Source organism: Convolutriloba macropyga, chromosome 12 (genome assembly GCF_964194025.1).
Source record: "Convolutriloba macropyga chromosome 12, txConMacr16.3, whole genome shotgun sequence".
Lineage (NCBI taxonomy): Eukaryota > Metazoa > Xenacoelomorpha > Acoela > Convolutidae > Convolutriloba > Convolutriloba macropyga.
This window is the reverse complement of record NC_134479.1, coordinates 35,673,845-35,693,238: the sequence shown is the minus strand read 5'-3', so window position 1 is coordinate 35,693,238 and position 19,394 is coordinate 35,673,845. Positions and strand designations below refer to the sequence as shown.

The 19,394-nt window shown below is 34.1% G+C and overlaps 1 protein-coding gene across 2 annotated transcripts in view; it reads right to left on the bottom strand.

Moving 5' to 3' along the window:
- The window catches only part of LOC142350880 (uncharacterized), a 28,620-nt gene that overhangs the window by 8,168 nt on the left and 1,058 nt on the right, over positions 1-19,394 (bottom strand). The window contains exons 2-5 of one of the 2 annotated variants that reach the window (XR_012760922.1): positions 17,333-17,503; positions 8,745-8,823; positions 3,034-3,166; positions 2,469-2,601 (exon numbers count right to left, since the gene is read on the bottom strand). Coding sequence is in view for 1 of the 2 variants with exons in the window: in XM_075402863.1 (XP_075258978.1) it covers positions 2,469-2,601; positions 3,034-3,052 (152 nt within the window). In the remaining variant the exon portion in view is untranslated. Of the gene's footprint in view, positions 1-2,468; positions 2,602-3,033; positions 3,167-8,744; positions 8,824-17,332; positions 17,504-19,394 lie in introns of those variants that run through there. The other variant, XM_075402863.1, reaches the window with a different exon arrangement.

Here is a 19,394-nt window from a genome sequence, read left to right as displayed (position 1 = left end):
TTTTTCTCTGACCATTGTGATTGCGGACAGTTATACATTATTTCTTTAGCGAGCGACATATTAATAATAGTGCAACCGCTGCCGGAATCGAGAAGCAAATCACAATCCGTATTTCCGATCGTTATCATCATTTTTTTCACTGCTGTTTGCGGTGAATTAACATTTTCTACTGTCGCAACGTAATTGTCGTCTGAAGAATCATAATCCGAATTTATTTGCTCGTTATAATTTATATGATTGACGTTTTGACTTTCCTGACTTGAAATTTGATTTGATTTGTAATTTCAGCAGTTTCTACCTTATTAATACGATTATTTTGTTGTGTATTTCGTGCATTGTTAAGTTTCCTTCGACATACCTTTGCGAAATGATTGAGCAAACCACAGTGATTACATTTCTTACTCATAGCAGGGCAAACCTGGCGGTGCGTTGTTGTCCAAGCCTGACCACAACCACGACATTTTCCAACTGATGCACAGTTCACTACTGTTCTACCTGATTGATTTCCACGTTTCCCACGCACACCCGCGCCGCGGAATCGATTGAATGATTGTATTGCGTTTCCTGTACTGCTAGTTGCACCGTTATTAGATGATATTCTCTGCTGGTTCTGATGGCCGATTTCCATATTGACTGCAATACTGAGTGCTCTTTCTGGGTCAACTGTATCACGGAGAAGTTCCCGTTGAATATCATCATCCAACATGTTTGTGATGAAGATGTCCCTGATGATTACCTCCTCACGATTTTCAAAATCACAATTTTTAGCCAATTCTTTCAAGATGCTGTAGAATTGTTCTACTGTTTCACCCTTTTTCTGCTTTCGAGAAAAGAACACATATCGATCGACTGTGATATTTCGTGGACGTATAAAGGCTATCTCCATCATCTCCCAAAGTTTGAGGGTAGACAGGTCATAAATATTATCGTGAGAAAATTGTTGCGTAGCAAACGTCTTCCCTCTGTACCAATGCTTAGGTATAAAAGAGACACACATTTTTGATCGCAAAGATTCCATGGCCGTTCACCGCATAGTACTCCAGCTTCTGTTAACTTTTGACATTTTAACTCCCATTGCAACTTCAATTGACTGTTTCGTATCTCACGATCTCTCTCCGTTTCAACTGTTGAATCTTCAATTGCCGTTTCGTACTTTGGTTCCGCTGGCAGTTGAACCGTCGTAGGTCTCGGTTGTAACAGCGTGTCCAATGTGATATTCTCACGTGCGAGGATGGCAAGTTTGACTTGGATCCGCCATTTTTCCAATCTGATTGGTGGGTCTGACGTTGGACGTTCCCAAAATGGTTCTATCAAAAATGGTGTTTTTCGAAATTATCCTGCTGACTGCGCCATGTCGTACAGATTAACAATCTGTAGGTTGAATTGATTCGCGTTACCGATTTATTCAAATTTAGTATTCCAATTTAGTGGTTATTCGCGGAGCGAATCGACACTGAATTTTGATGCTTGTTAACTTTATATTCTGAATACAGAATAATTGTAGATTTGGCGGAGCGAAAGTTCGTTCTCTTATTGAATGGGTATTTCGCTCTGCGAAATGAGCTTAATTTGTATCTTGTCTAAATTAAGAATTTAGCGGAGGGAATTCTAGTTTATGAGAAAGACAACTAAATTCAATTCAGAAAATGAGCAGAATGATTCCAATTAGGATTAACTAAAACTGATCAACAATTTGTTCACAACATTACATTTCCAATTGCGGCAACTTAAAATCACGAGACAACATGAACAGACAAAGATATCATACACAGGATGTAAACAAAATTAAAATTGTGAAAACTTAAGATTTGATCTTCAGAACAAGAACTAAATGATGAATGAAATAATGGTAAATGAAAATGAACTAAATTGATTTAACTTAAAATGAATTTGATTAGCTGCACCAAATCAATAGCCCCCAGACTGACATGTACTATTGTACCACAAATGCGCTGAAGTTTTGCAAGAAATGAGCTGAAAGCCTTAAGTTATCCCATTTCATTTGATTTTATTGCAATGAACAATTTGTTAAGAAATGTACTGAAAGTACAGCGCATTTATTACATTATTTCAGCGCACTTCTGTGCTTTTCAGCGCAATTCTTACAAAATGTTAATAGATAAGGCAAGACCTATTTAAATGGTACCAACTTCAAGAATCACTGCCAAAAAGCGTTGAAATCCACTGGGTAATATTAAGAACAACGCTGAATTTTGAATGCATTTCTTACAAAGTTTCAGCGCAGCTCAGCGTATTATTATGTAAGAGTTTTAGGCTGAAAAATCAGCGCGTTTCTGCAGATTTCTAACATAATTTTCGCGCATTCAGCGCATTTCGCACAAAAAATTGCGCTGAAATGGCGCTGTCATCTCGACCCGGTCAAGTATCATTCCCAGATAATCAAGATTGAGCATATGTTTCGCCAAGATGTGCCAAGTTTAAGTTGAATGGTTAAAGAATTTCATAACCTGAATGAAGCGACTCCATATAGACAACTTGGTTTTCCGTTATCAACTAAGAACAATGGTGCTCCTCCGTCATGCCAACACATACCAGGCCCTCTTAGGCAGAAGTCATCGTATTTCTTGCTCAATTTCTTGCCTATAATTTTCGAACCGATAGAAACTGATTTACCCGCAATTTAACATTGTTTTTACCAATCATCAACATTTTGTTTGTTAATTTTACTAAAAGACCTATTTAAATGGTACCAACTTCAAGAATCACTGCCAAAAAGCGTTGAAATCCACTGGGTAATATTAAGAACAACGCTGAATTTTGAATGCATTTCTTACAAAGTTTCAGCGCAGCTCAGCGTATTATTATGTAAGAGTTTTAGGCTGAAAAATCAGCGCGTTTCTGCAGATTTCTAACATAATTTTCGCGCATTCAGCGCATTTCGCACAAAAAATTGCGCTGAAATGGCGCTGTCATCTCGACCCGGTCAAGTATCATTCCCAGATAATCAAGATTGAGCATATGTTTCGCCAAGATGTGCCAAGTTTAAGTTGAATGGTTAAAGAATTTCATAACCTGAATGAAGCGACTCCATATAGACAACTTGGTTTTCCGTTATCAACTAAGAACAATGGTGCTCCTCCGTCATGCCAACACATACCAGGCCCTCTTAGGCAGAAGTCATCGTATTTCTTGCTCAATTTCTTGCCTATAATTTTCGAACCGATAGAAACTGATTTACCCGCAATTTAACATTGTTTTTACCAATCATCAACATTTTGTTTGTTAATTTTACTAAAAGTTTGCAATTATAGACTGCTGAACGTTACAAAAAAATAGTTAACGTAAGTAGTTTAGGGTAAGTTTACCTCAACAAGATTACAATAAATTTTTACCTTAACTTTGCGTTAACAACAGTCTACCTTAACTCCGTTAAGGTAAAATTACCTTAACTTTATCTAGTGTGAAATGGAATGCCAATGAAAAGTGTGCATTTAGCACGTTTTTTGTACCAATATAAAGCTGTGCCTCAAAATCTTAGTATGCTTTAAGTAATGGTTAAGTGACTCTGCTTGAAGTCACTAAGATTTTCTGGCGTTTATCGGGAACGCGAAGCCGTTCGAGATATTAAGTCAGAATTTCGAAGTGATTTCTGCAGAGTCACTTATCCATGCTTAAAACACGAAACGCGCAAGTTTTAAAATGACAAAAGTCAGCGTAAAGTCAACTTCTGGCCAAGTAGCAACTTCTGGCATTTTAACTTCTGGCACTACAGACATTCGGCATTTTAAAATCTGCACGTGAGTGTGTTAAGTTGCCATACTTTTAAAGCACGTGGTAAAAAAATATAGGCTATACGTGACTTCGCTTGAAGTCACTGAGAACTTCTGGCGTTTATCGAGAACCGCAGAGTCACGTAACTTCGCTTTAAACACACAACTTGCACGTTTTATTTTGTCAACTTCTGGTTTTGTTTTGTCAACTTCTGATTTTATTTTGTCAGCTTCTGGCATTTCGACTTCCGCCGCGCTTTGCTGACTGACGGCATTTTTTTGAATAAACGTGCGCATGTTTTGAATAAACGTGCGCATGTTTTGAATAAACCGTAACAATCAATTGGACTGGACAGTGGCAGGCCAGTGTTAGGATCGTACGTTTGAAAATTTAACACCTACAATCTCACGTAAATTGATGATAACGTACGGATCACTATCTGTTTTCAAGAAGACCCTTGAAATTAACCTTAATTATTCATTTTAATTGAAACACTTACGTGCACATTTTAAAATGCCGAAAGTCTGCAGTGCCAGAAGTTAAAATGTCAGAAGTTGCTACTTAGCCAGAAGTTGAATTCCGTTGACTTTCGACATTTTAAAATGTGCGCGTTTCGTGTTTTAAGCATGGTTAAGTGACTCTGCAGAAGTCATTTTGAAATTCTGACTTAATATCTCGAACTGCTTCGCGGTTCTCTATAAACGCCAGAAAATCTCAGTGACTTCAAGGAGAGTCAGTTAACCATTGCTTAAATTGTACCATCTCAACCCTTAATCAGATAAAAACTGATTATGTTAATCAAAATTTTTGTATATAAATGAATATTGGAACTTAGCTAATCCAAAGAATGCGTTTCTACGAAAAATAATTTAGTTTCAAAATAATGCTCTTCATATTTTATATAATAAAATCATAAATGTTGCTAGAGAATGCTTTAGATGTCTATATTGCTACTGTCTTCCTATAAACGCAATCAATCCAAGTCTTAGCTTTCCATTTGGTTAGGACTGAGACTGATCAGTGCAAGCAGAAAATGAAGCAGAAAAGAAAATATGAATCGACTACTATTGGAGGAATGGCTCTCGAACAGGCTAGCCTTAAAAAATCTCTTGTGGTTGAAAATTGCCAAATTTGGGGGTGAACAAACGAGCAGGCTTCAAACACCGAATTGCTACCTTAAGCACATCGTTATACTAGTTTTTGAGCTTTTTGTTTGCACGCATAATTAATATTCTTGCTTAAAACCACTTTTCAAAAGTCAAGAAGTCAAAGAAAATCTAGAACAAAACGGTTAAATAAAATATTTGCATAAAAAGGCATCCACTTTTAAAATAAATGTTTCAACTTTCGTTTCATCGTTCTAGGGCAATTAAATAAAACGAGAGCTACGCTGATCTCAAGTTGAAGAGTTTTTTATTGTAAAAAAAATTTTTAAAGAAAACTTAATTTTCTTTTTTCCTGAATTATTTAATTTTATGCAATTTTTATCATGATAAAAAAGATAAAATGTATTATTTGTAGGAAACCAATGATTCAACATTTTGCTGGTTTTTTAGCAGCAAGCACGATTTTCCGAAATTTTGAGCCAGGTTTGACATAAATAGGCTAATTGTTGCGGATCTGGCTGGAACAGAAAAAAAAATATCTTATTCATCTCTTGGCATAGTTACAAAGCGTCTTTATTTGGCTTATAGCCACTTTTAGAACTGCCAGTAGTCTCTTCTATATAAGCTTTTTCAGTTAGTCTGAATCAATTTGCTTTTTTTGGTTATTAACTTCCTCCTTATTATTTCCAACCAAACACTCCTTAAGTCATGATACGCGTAATAGATAATATGCAACGTCTAATATGTCCGTCTAGTCCTCAATAAGTACGCCGAAGGATATCTATGCAATCAGTTACCAATGAGGTTTTTCATCATTTTCTGCTATTGCAGTCATAATCGACAAAAATTGAATAAATTCGATGCTTTCATTAATTCGCTTTAAGCACTATGTACTTTCCTAAGGAATTTGGAAAATTCTTTTACATTTTTGGAATATTTCTCTGTAACGTCTTTCAAATAATATTTATTAGGATTTTAGCGAATAAATACTGCTGAGCTAAATATTTTTGTAACTCTTATACCACAGGTTTGTTAAGTTGATTTTGTCTCATGTTTTCAAATATTAAAAACAATTTTTAAGTCAAACTTTCTCTCAATTTTGCCCAGTAAAAGTTAACAAATTGCGTAAGTTTCACATTAATTCCACATTAATTGGAAAATTTACCAGAATTCATTTATTCAATTTTACGTCAGCCATCTCAATTTCACGTTAGCGATCTCAGGTTACCTAAATCCCAGTTTTAGTGGGTACAATAGACAAAGTTAAGTTCTTAGAAAAATTAAATTTCAGAAAATTCTGTATTAAAAACATAATTAGAATTTAAAGTTGGATCGGTAAATTGATTTAAAATTGAGTTTCGTGTTCCTTAATGTCAACTTATAAAGATAAATTTTAACTTGGAAGAAGCTGCAAACGCTGACGAGCATTTTCAGGGGTAGAAAAATGAAATTCATCATTTTATTGTGATATTACTATTTTCTTCTAAATTAGTTTCGTATCCTTGTTGTCTCCTCAATGTCACAAATTTTTTCGTTTTAAAAACATAATTAGAATTTAAAAACATAAATTTAAAAACATAATTAGAATTAAAAGTTGGATCGGTAAATTGATTTAAAATTGAGTTTCGTGTTCCTTAATGTCAACTTATAAAGATAAATTTTAACTTGGAAGAATCTGCAAACGCTGACGAGCATTTTCAGGAGGTAGAAAAATGAAATTCATCATTTTATTGTGAAATTACTATTCTCTTCTAATTTAGTTTCGTATCCTTGTTGTCTCCTCAATGTCACAATTTTTTTCGTGCAACTTTCAGGAAGTTTTAGTGTTGGAAATAAATGTCAAAAAGTGATTTGGTCGGTTCTTTTGGTTGAACAGTTTTGACAGATATTATTCAGATAAGAAGGTCACATTTATATATTTTGACGGCTGATAAACAATTGAAATCATCGTTAATTTTCAATGCCATCACATTATCAAGAACACGTTGCTTTGGAACAAATCAATTTGTTTCAGTAAGTCATTTTTTATCAGTTTGCAGAATATAAGAACTTCTCTTTAAATCTTTTTAGATAATTTCTTTTGCATCAATTTTTAAAGAGTGTTTTTCAATTGGGAAGGAAAAATCCTTTTTTCGGAAAGTCTGGCTGTCAGAGTTCAAATTCGACCGCTAACAACTTGATGTGCTCATTTTAACTGAGACCGACTTTTAAGGTATGAAAAATTCTTTTTACGGCTACGAATTTCGGCTTCAAACTGAATCATTTGTACTTTTTTTCACTTTATCAAACGTTTAATAATGTTTTTTTTGGTTTTCGGTCTTCTATGCCCAAAATCAGATTAATAGTTAGAGAATGGCATACATAAAGCGATTTGAGTCAAGGGATTTGATGCAAAATGAAACAAAAACCGTCAAAGTTAATCAGTAAGCCAATAAAAATATTTACGTGATCAAAACAAATTGAAAAAAAACTTATTTTTTGAAGTGAAAAAATTATACAAATTATAAGCTGACTAACGTCGGATGAATTACTCTCGAACAACGACCTGGGAGCAATTTAATTTAGGGGTGTAACTTAGAAATTTTTTGAGTTCAAAAACGTTGAGCTAATAAATGTTTGAATCATCAACCTCCAGGATAGCAGAAGGCATCGTAAACACTAGGCTGCAACCACGTTGAAACTCAACCGCTAACAATCACTTTCACATTAGCAACAAAAATATTTTCAGAATGAGAGAAATTGAAATCACTCAAAATGAAGAAGTAAGCTTGAAAAGTTCACTTAAGAGGTCACAGTATATCATAGAAAAAAAGCGCAAAATTGGTCAAGCGAACGTTTTGCATAAAAAAAGACTATCACGTTTGCAATAATTGCTTCAAACTTTGTTCGAGAGCAATTAAAAACCAAAACTTCAGTTCAAAAACTGATGAGGCGAAAAATTGCATAGAAAAGACCAACAGAACCCACATAATTGCCACAAACATTGAGAGCAATTGAACATATTACTGTTTGGGACAACATTTGTTAGCGTTAAAGCTCGATGGTAATCGTCTTTGAATACAGAGCTAGTAACTACGCTAGTACTTTATGTCGAAAACAAGCATATCCACGATCATTAGCGTTGGGCAACGGTTGTTTAAAAGTTGTTTCAATCAATTAACAGAATTTGGTGTTATTTCTTGTAGAATTCTTTACTCTAGAAATGTGTCGAGTGCTAAATTGCTTTATGATTGCCTTTTGCTTTATTGTAGAAAGTCAGATTCTTCTATTCACAGTACTAGATTTCAGAACTATTAACGTTTCAAAACTTGCAAAAATGCGCGTGTTTCGCGACTCAAGGTTACGCGACTCATAGTTATGCGACTAAAAATTACGCGACTCAAGGTTACGCGACTCAAGGTTACGCGAATCAAAGTTATGCGACTAAAAATTACGCGACTCAAGGTAACGCGACTCAAGGTTACTCGACAAACCTTGACTCACGGTTACGCAACTCTCTAAAGTTAGTTCAAGATTCTGGTTTGCATCTCGAATCGCCACGCGGTTCTCAGTTTATATCAGATTGTCTCAGTGACTTCCTTAGAGTTACTTATTCACCCTGTTTACCAATCTACCCTATTTACACAGATATTCAGAAATATCTTTAATGAACATAAGCTTTAATAACACACTTTTAAGCTATAAATTGATGAATCAACTGTGTCAGTTGGGTGCCAGACAAAACGTTATTATACATTCCTATTTACAACAACGTGCGTTATTTTAAAAATGTAACTTGATTCCTTCCGCAATAATCACTTTAATCATTTCGCCCAAACTTCTGGAACCGCTAATTGGTTCTTGATCATCCAGAATTTAGCAGGAACTTCATTAAAGTTACGTAACGTATTTATTGTGTTCACTTACTAAATCCATCGTTTATGAAGCACTCTGAGCTGTTCAGAAACTCTTCGTCATGACTGTATGATCTTCTTCGGAATTCTTTCAATCAGCAATCATGTTATTTTCAAAACTTATTGTAAAAAATTATAACAGGTAAGTTACCTGGTTTTTCAGCATTTGTTTCCAATTTTACTGCTCTTTAATTTTTCTATCTATTTAAGTTAACAGTTGCTACTGGTACTCAAAAACACGACGCAATGTTCTCAATTTAACAAATAGTTTGTTATTATCAGATATTTTTGCCCTAAAATGTCAAAAACTTAAAGGTGCCGGGCTATTGCTTATAAGATTGTACGATCCTTTAAGGAAGGATAGGTTAAAATTGATAACTCTGTATGATGTATGAGGCACCATATATTATTTTTGTATAATAACGAGGATATCAAAAAAATTATGACAGTTATGAATACTGAGAAACAATTTGTGACCAAGGTAATATTACAGGCAATCATGTTTGATGAAAAACGAAATTATAAATGCTTATTTACGATCAGCAGGAAATCATGTATAGTATTTGCATGAAATGTGACCATTCAGGGAAAATTTACTTATGAAACGATAAAAACCATTCTAGAAAACATCTCAAGAACTATTGGACATGATAAAAACGCAAGTATTTATTTCAGTTATATTGTCTATTGGTTTTTGCAGAGAAATTGTTTATACTTATCTTTTTCGAAAATGTGGTGATTCACGGCATTTAATTGTATTTCAAATTAAACAATGAGGCTCGTTAATGTGCGTTCGCACATCAAGTTCCGACCCGAGCCGATCTACATTTTCGATTTAATTGTCAACCAAATGAAGAGATAACCAAAAACAGATGCTTGAGTTTTAAAAAATTGTTTCATACAAACTACTAATTGAATTACATAATGCCATGCGTCATTAGAGCGTTCACAAGATCTGCCAGCAAAATTTCTACGAGAAAAAAACAAATCAAATAAGAAAAACTAAAAAAGTAACGGCAAAAACTCAATATCTAAATGTAAAAGCACCTAGCAAATAATGTCATAATGCAATCAGATAAAACTTTAACTGCCCAGATTTTTTAATCTTATCTATACAGCAGATTATATTATCCCTAATAGACTAGGTAACAAGAAAAAAGGAAAAATATTGAGGCGAAATTCAAAAATCTATCAACTTTTTTCAAACCAAATAATTTCAAACGTATTAGCTCATAACAAAATAATTCACGATAAACTTACTAAGAAGTCATTACAAACAACAGAATCTGTCTTTGGTTAGACTAAGCCATAGAAATGGACCAAAGAAGCAGAAAAGCTCAAGAAATTACAAACAATCTGAGAAAACACAAAAAACTGAAGCCTTTAAAATCATTAGCTATTATCTAAATACTGTTTTTTAATATAAATTGTTCGCTATACTATTTGAACTAAAATCACACTGAACGATTAATTAGGTTTACTCGGGCCTCATTTGAAAATATTTGTGGTATTCGCGTATGTGGTAAAAGAAGATAAAAAAAAACAAATATTGACCACTCACACATTTATGAAAACACATATTGTCCCACAAACAAAACATCAGCTACGACACAAAATCAATAGGAAATGTATTGTTCAATTACAAGGATTTAGATGGAACCTCTCATTGATGAGAATAAGTTACCACTTGACGAAAAAAAACCAAAAAAATACAGAAAACTATACAATTAAAAACGAAACAAATTGACAACGAATAATATCATAAACTCTAAGAATATTCCCTATGAACTGACTGCATAGGGTAATATCATTCATTCAATCCTCAATTAGAAGCTTACAAGAGCTCTCATCATTTTACGACCACATAAGGAATAAAAAAACAGCAAAAACAACAAATTATAAGAGACAAAAGAGTCGAAGCTAATAAAAAATGAACTTTTCAATACAAAGGTATTCATTTTCAATTAATTTTCAACAAGAATACGATTCTTCCTCTTTACTATAAAACTCCAAAAAATCAATAAATATGAACAAATATTTTAATACCAAGAGATCATTGAGAAAACCCGTTGTATCAACGACATTAAGTTTAATAGCTTTCAACGGAAGTCATGAAAAACGCTACCTTATGCCTGGATGGGAAGAGAATACTTTTTGGTTGTTGACCAGACATCATTAAGACATCAGAATAGATCTTTTGACTATAAAAACAAAAATAAATTCAGGCAAAGACCAAAAATTCATTAGAAAAGTGCAAGAAAAAAGTGTAAAAGCCATTTTATCCACAAGCTCTTCTATAAAAAATTTATCCATGATTCTTTTGACTTTCTATTGAGCCAATCGGAACAATCAATATTAGGATAATATGATAAGATTCCAAACGGAAACAAATTTATGAAAAAAAACATCCAAAAAAAATATATGAAAACTCGTCGCATCGAAGTCATAAAACCAATAAATGAAGAAAAAACAGCTTGACAAATTCGTTTGTTTGCAGTTCAAAAATTGAGGGTCCTGTCATTACTGGGATTGACTTAAAGAACGCAAAAAAAAACATTTAAGATGGTCTAACGTTCAGAAATTTTTTTTCGAAAAAATAATTTTAAAGACTTAACAGCCATTAGCTGTTCACTTAAAGCTCTAGAAAGGTCCCTCTAATAATGCTTAGGAAAACTATTGCGTTTTATTAAACGTGTCTATAGCATAGGACTTCAAAAACTCAGTAAAATCTCAAAAAGAAAATCAAAGTTTCATTAAAAATAACGAACACTCAGAGTCGAAGCCATAAAAATATGATCTATTACTTTAACGCTAATTTTCTGTTCAATGGTCGTCACTGGACTGTGAATAAGGTTTGTCAATGACCTCGATATGAAAGTTGACTATTATCTTAGTGTCTTAAAAAAAGAAAAAATGTAAAAACTTTCTAAAAAACCAGCTCTCAAATAGAATTCGAATTTTTTGATGGTGAACTTCCCTATGAGACTAGAACTAGTCTTTTTAATCGCTTTCGTCTGTTAAGAACTGTAAATTGAAGCATTTTGTTGCGTGAAAGATAATTTTGATAGAAAGAATGTTGATTCGAACAAAAATTACGCTAAAAGTGAACAAAAATGAGCCAAATATCCAGTGTTCACATGGAATTTTAAACCTCGATAAATTCTCAAATAAAACGAAATCCTTCTAATTTCAAATTTTATGCTGGACGAGCTTTTTATTGATACAACTCACATTTTTCTACGATGAATATATCGATCGGCCCAATTTGTCTGAACAAAAAGACCCATTTGAGTATATAGTTCCACCCCTACAAATGGGGTCGGAACAACAATTTCACCCAACGCTGTGAAAAACATCTTTCCCTCTGTTAAATCTTAAGTTTGACAAAAAAATATTAGCTGAGCTGAGCTTGAATTTTTCCATACAAGTTATCATACAAGTTTATTCCTTAAGTTTCGCTTTTTTTTGTTTCGGTAAAGCGCTAAAGTTGAAACCAAAGTTAGATTTTCATAAGTTTGCACTTTGAATTCTTCTCTTCTCTGATTATGACATGTAATTTTTCTGAGTTTTGTGTGATTACTAAATAAAGGTACATCAGTTTATGGTTTTGAATGATAGGGTGTAAATAAATGAAATTTTCTCAAATTCTGGGTAAATCCACTGACAAATTTTGGACAGGTTATTGCCTTACCGTTAAGAGCTTATAACCATAAATGTTCATTTTCGATTTATATTCTTCAAAATCTCATTGGGTAGACAATCAAAAAAGGCGGAAAACTAAGATATGCTGAAAACTTAGTGTCGTTTCTTTATGTCCTAATATTTGAGATTTTTTTCATGAAACAATCTCAGAAGTAGATTTTGCGAACTCAGTGGATCCAATATTATTATATTGTTTTTATTCATTAATATTCAAACTTGCGGCAACATGAATACAGACTCCATCTGGTGTGAAAAATTGAATTTATTAGTTTGTCTTTTCAGAATGTGATAGGAAACTATCCCTCTGAAAAGAGAAGAACCTATGTTCACTTTTGCAAAAACGAATGTGGTGATATCAAAAAAATTTGGATCTTTTCTGTTTCACCCCCCTAGCTTATTGGAAATATAACGTTTACGCTCACAAAAGCATGTATTGTTTTTTTCGACATAGCAATGTGTTGTATAACAACACACAAATTGTACTTGGGTCATCAAAAACACAGGAAGAGGGCGCGAGACAGAGGAGATCCAATTTTTGTTTGAATATCTGAAATTTTGACTGCACTTCTACCGATTTTTTTATCATATTTGTTTTTCATTAAAGGATCTCAAACAAAAATTTAGTATTTATTCAAGTATGGTTGATCTTTCTATGCAAATTTTAACGTGAATAAATATTGAAGTACTGAATTTTGATGACAAGCTTCCTTATCGTTCAGCCCCAAATTTCTTTCATAACTAATTGTTTGAGCAGTAACGTCCAATAAGATCAAAATTAACCACTGAGCAATATCAATATAATATGCACTATTTTTACTCCTGTAATAGGGGACTGAAAAATGGGCAATTAACTTAGGCTGATTCAAATTGTGGTTTTTTTTATTAAAAATCATTATATCCAATTTTCTTAAATTTATTGCGTTATTATTCTCACAAAAAAGTTGAATCAGTTATATGAACAAACTGTGAAGCAAGTCCTTACAAAGGAAGAAAAATAGAAATTAAAGCCGTTAATAAAATACATAGAAACTCAACTGTAAGGCAGCCCAGGGGAACAAAGAAAACCCATTGGAAATGAACAAATTGATTTCAAAATGCAAACTGGTCCCAAACACATTATTTTGCATCACATAGTAATGCATGTAGCTCTATATAGTGATTCTTTATTCGATAATCAAGTCATTAGCAACACTTGGAAACCAAAACTAGGAAATTTTTATGAAAAAAAAACTAGTTTTTTTGGTGAAATTAAATATGGTATTTCACATGAACTATGATCAGATAATTTCGATAAAATAAATAAACGGCTCCAATTCATCTTCCCAGGACTAAAGAGCTCTGATCAGATTGTTTAGAAAAGACCACATTTTAACCATGACTGACTAACTTCGGGCAAGTTGCTCTCAAACGAGCGGCGAGCGGTTGGCTTCGTCAGTAGCTAGCTACGGTTTGATGAGGTTAGCTTTAGCTTAATTGAAACCATAGGAGTAATATAGTTGTTACAATTTAGTAAAATTTTTCCTGCAAAAAACTTCTAGGTAAATCTAACTGCAAAGTTTGCATGCAAGTTTTAGGTATAGAGTTACCTATAACATTTTTTCACTTAAAGTTTCAGGAGGGTATAACTGCAAATTCTAGGAAACTTGTTAGAATTGCAGGTAATGCAAACATCTTGCTAGTAGATTCCAGGCGAGTTGCAGTATCGAAAATTTGCATGCAAGCACTCGGTAAATTTTGCCTGCATTTTTTTATTATCAAATTGCCTGCAAATTTTATAGAGTGTACATTTTCTATTCGTATCTCAAATCATAGTCGACTTCAGTCGAGTCGTTTCTGTTCAGACCACCTTTCCCGACACTGCTGTGCTAGCCTTGGTCAAAGTTCGTCAAAGATGCTGTACAGACAGAGATGCTCTCGGCTTATCTATGATCAGACTAAAGTACGCTCAAAACCAAAAACTGAGGTAAAAGTTAGCAGCAACTTCAATCATATAAATAACATAACCGACTAACGTCGGGCGAATTGCTCTCAAACGACCGGCGAGCGGTTAGCTTCGTCAGCAGCTAGCCACGGTTTACTGACCTTTGTGCGCTACCTCTTCATCCAGTTTCTGAAGACGAAAATCAAGTGGGTCAGTCGAAAAATCGGTGAAGCAATAAATTGCAAAAAAGAGACAAACAGGTTTAATAGATTTGCTACAAATTCCTTTTGAGAGCAATTAACAATTATTTCGTAAAATGTGCCTGTTAGATCGTCTACTATTTAAAAAAACATTTTCTCTATAACTCATTGTTAATGAGGTTCAGAGATGATGACATTACGCCACATGACAGCAGCTGAAGTGCGGCATCAACAAAAGAGAGAGATTGAGTGAGAGATAAAAAGTGAACAAAAAAAGGATTGGAACCATAACCGACAGAGAGAAAAACAGACAAGAATATTTTCCGTAATTGGATTCGACTCTGAAATTTCTAATTTTCTAGCCTCGTTAATAAAAAAATCATATAAAAAACTGAAAAAGGCAAAATCGAAAACAATTTTTTAACTTCCCAAAAAAAAAGTTCAAAACCATTGTTTTGTCTCCAAAAATCTGCAAAATCTTGCTAAAATTCATCCCAAGAACCATTTCATTGTCATAAGACTATCCGGTATCCCTTTTTCAAGCCTAAAACAGTGAAATAGTTTCACAGGCTCATAAAGATCCATACACTTGGAACGAAAAAATTTTCCAGAAAATTTGAAAAGCTTAAATTTTATCCAAAAAAAATCACAAAAAATGTAGTAGTAAATAATGGTGATCACTATCCCATTAACTCTGGAAACTATGCATGAGCTTTTTATCAGACCTTGGAGTAGGTCGCAGAGCCCATGGAGCCGGAAAAAAATTCAAAAACAGTAAAAAATTGCAAAGATTTAAAAATTTTGCCTGAATGCGTGATATTAAAATCTTGATGAAAATTGCATTACATCTATAAACTGTGCAGTAACATATTAATAAACCCTAGAGGACGTTCCGTGGCTCTTGAGGCTAAAGAAACCTAAAATATGACATCAAAAAATTAACAAAAATTGAAAGTTTTATAAAAAAATTTCTAAAACTTATGATATTGAAAAGTTTAGAATCAACCCATGACCAAGAAAAATTTTCCAGTAATTTATTATCAAACCCCTGAGATTCAAAAAACCTGAATAATGACTATAAATGTCAAAGAATTGTTTAAAAATGCTAAAGTTCGTGATGTTAAAATCTTGCAAGAAATTCCATTGAAACTATAAATTATACAGTCACCTTTTTTCAAACCCTAAAGGGGTTTTTTGGCTCTTGAGGCTGAAAAAATCTTAAAAAAAAACTACAAAAATTTTCATAAAAAACTTGAAAAAAAGCACGTTTTATCAAAAAATTGCTAAAATTTGTGACATTAAAAAGTTGAAAAACTATGCCATGGCCAATAAAATTTTTTCAGTAACTTATTCTGGCCCCTGAGTCTGGAAAGACCTGAATAAAAAAATAATGTCAAAATTTGAAAAAGACACATTTAGTCAAAAAATTGCTTAAATTCGTGACGTTAAAATGATGAAACCATTCCACTACCACTAGTAACTATGCAGTAGCTTATTATTGAAATTTAGAGGAGATTCCTAGACAACTAGGCTGATAAAAATAAAAAAATATCAAAAATTTTCAAACAACTTGAAAAAAATTGAAAAATTGCAAATAGTATAAATTTGCGTTTTTAGCAAGCGGTTGTTCGTCATTAGCTAGCCACGGGGGGGGGGGGCAACGGGGGCTGATGGGGAGAAACAGGGATGGTGGGGCTATACTGGGGTGGGGGGCAACAGCGCAGTGGGGGGGAGTTTGGGGGCAATAGTGGGGGGAGGTCAACAGTGGGGGTGTCTTCAACCTCTAAGAACCGCCCTTCACACCATAAGTTCAAGTATAAGTCTCCAAAACAGGTGGAGCTGAAATAGAGCAGAAAGGCTCTAAGAGCACTTAATGCCCGCTGGGCGCTACCTGTTTATCCCGTTTTTGAGGACGAAAAGTCAAAAGCGTCAGACGAAAAATTGCTCAAGCGGAGAATCGCATAAAAAAGACCGATAGGACTAATATAATTGTTACAAACTTCGTTTGAGAGCAAATAATAATCAAACAATGTTACGCTTATGAGAAAACTGATGTGCGCTCGAATTGTCCTCTGTTTAGACTATAGTTCGTTTTGATCAGACTCTCACAGACCGGAATGACACCGAAGAAAACTCGAAAAAAAAATTATAAATTGCAGTCAGTTTGCTCCAATTTCAAGCTAGACCCTGTAATTTACACTACTAAATATCGGAATCTTTACATTTTATATTTTCACCGCTAACTTTCACCGCTAATTTAACCGTATTTACCTCTAAATTTGTAAGGTTTTTTGCTGTGAACTTTTTTTGCACCGCAATTCACCGAATTTCTATAATTTTTTTCCAGGATAATATTCGAATAACTGGAATGCCCCAGTGTGCGCTCGAATTAGTCTGGTAATAAAGCATTTCTGTCTTAGACCTCAACCTACCCGGGCCGAAGTGTCCACCCATATTCCACCGTTATTAAGCAAGAATAATGGTATAAAGCAATTTTCACTCTTAAATTGCAGAGAAAAGAGTGTAATAGTGTAATTTTGAGAAAAGTACACATTTTTTACACTCTTTACACTCTGTACTCCACTCTTTTTAATAACACCAGTGAATTTACACTTTAAAATGGAATTCCACCCTTATTAAGGGTAGCACTAACGGTGTAAAAATATTATTTTACACTCTTTACACTCTTTTCCCCGTTATTTTTGGGCAAAATCCTCGGCCCGGGTAGGTTGTGTTTTGAAGAGCAGTAATTTGGAACATGATTGCATTTTTTCCTTTTGGATACTCGTGCGTGAAATAATCCGCCATTCCAATTGAGTAAGCAAAGTATTCCACTTTGTTGTTTTTCTCCGGAACTTGACTACACACTGGTGCTATTCGATCCTGGGAAAACTCTATTCTTTCGACCTCTACATATCCCAGGTCACTTTTGTATGTTCTTTCGGGCAGCTTTTAATGCGGGAACCGTTCAGTTATTAACTTCTCTTTACTGGTGCTGAATATGATTGAAAAGTAAAATAAATTTATTTTTGATGGTAAAGCAGAGCTTTAGTATTTTTAAGGCAGACCCAAGGTGGGCTCGTTTTACAGCCTGAAGATATAAAGAGCTAGGGCAACTTATTTCTGCGCACGAAGTAGGCTTACCTTTATCTCTAAGACTAACCGACTCTGTAAAACACAGAAGATAAACTTCTATTAATATGTTGGTAATACAATATAGCAACGGATTCAAGTGTATACACATGGTGTATCTAAACTAACAGACTGACTAGAGTTAGTGGAGCATGCGCTTTATATAAGAGAATAGTGTCTTCTCAGTCTCTGATTGGATGGAGGTGTACATGGAGGTTCTACTGCTACATTTTTCTTACTTGTAAATCAGTTTCAATTTTCAAAAGAGAAAATCATCAAATATTTGTTTTTAAATAGTAAGAGTTCGGTAGTGAGACACAAGAGACTCTGGCAATAGTTTTCTGAACGCCATAAATACGCCCGACCCCAGTTTCACGAAGTAAAAATTTAACTTTAACGCAAATTCAAACCTAATCATAGATGAACAAACGTGAGAGAAAGTTGAGAGAAAACAACCTAATGTAAATTGTGTGAAAGAAAAACTTGACATAGCTTGAAAAGAAAATCTACTTGTTCAGCGTACACTCGGCTAACGAAATGAACCCTTGAAGAGGAAGAAAAAAACATGAGAACAGGTCATAAGAGATGCCCAAGTTCGAGAGCTTAAGACCAGTTGGTGTAATGGTTAGCATGTTAGGATTGCAAATAAGAGATGCTGGTTAGAATCCAGTACTGGTCCATTTTCACAGTAGTTGTACATTCTTAGACCCCCAACAGTTTGTCATTTTCACATTAGAGTATCTTGTGAGTTGCTGTTAAGTATTACGGTGTATTGCGATCAATGGTGTAAAAAGTCTGTTTTTTCCAAAAATTAGCCACTTTTTAGCCAAGAGAATTGAATCAAAAAGTTCAGCAATCCTCCTCCATTTCTGAAGGTAACACCAATAACACCATTGATAAAAAGAACAAAATATGTTTCAGAAATCACAAAATTGTGACCGAAAATTGCACCAATTGTCTACAGTAACAAAGGAAATCAGCCGAGTTGTCACAAAACTCTCAACTATAATAACTCTTCGGAAAAACGAAATTCAAAAAAGTTTTTTAGTTAACGATTTGAAGCCTGACGGGCCTTCTAATGATGCCACTCATCACTCTCTACGATAAAAATATCGATCGGTCAATTTTCTGAACAGAAAAGCAGTTTTGCATACAGTTCCTCACTCGCCACTCAAGTGGAATCTTAACAAAAAGAACAGAGCATTGGAGAAGAACGAAACCAAAGCCGTGCACCTCATAAAGACATAACAGCTTAACCGGCGCTAGTGAAAATGACAGACTTACCAAAATATAGAAACTTTACTGCTGGCCAATCACAATTGAGAAAATGGGAATATTGCTTTCTGATTGGCTGATTGGTCAACAAATTCTCCATGTTTTAAAATAGGATATGAAAGTTAACGTAAAATTGCTCAGAAATCGCGATAAGCCGAAAAATCAAAATTATATTTTTTTTGGGGAAACTGGTCTCAATTTCGGTTGTGATAGATTCATATCAAGTACCACGGACCGCTGAGGCATGGCCATGGCCTGCGAGGTATGCGGGCCAGATGCGGTGAAAATTATAATCTAGCATTAGGCTATGTCCAATGTAGGCTAATTGAACGCATAAATGTACAGTGTTTTAAAATTTCAACCAATCACATTCGTTGAAATTTCTACGTTTTGGTACGTCTATTTGTTAAGACGTCACAAGCTTAACCAGTTT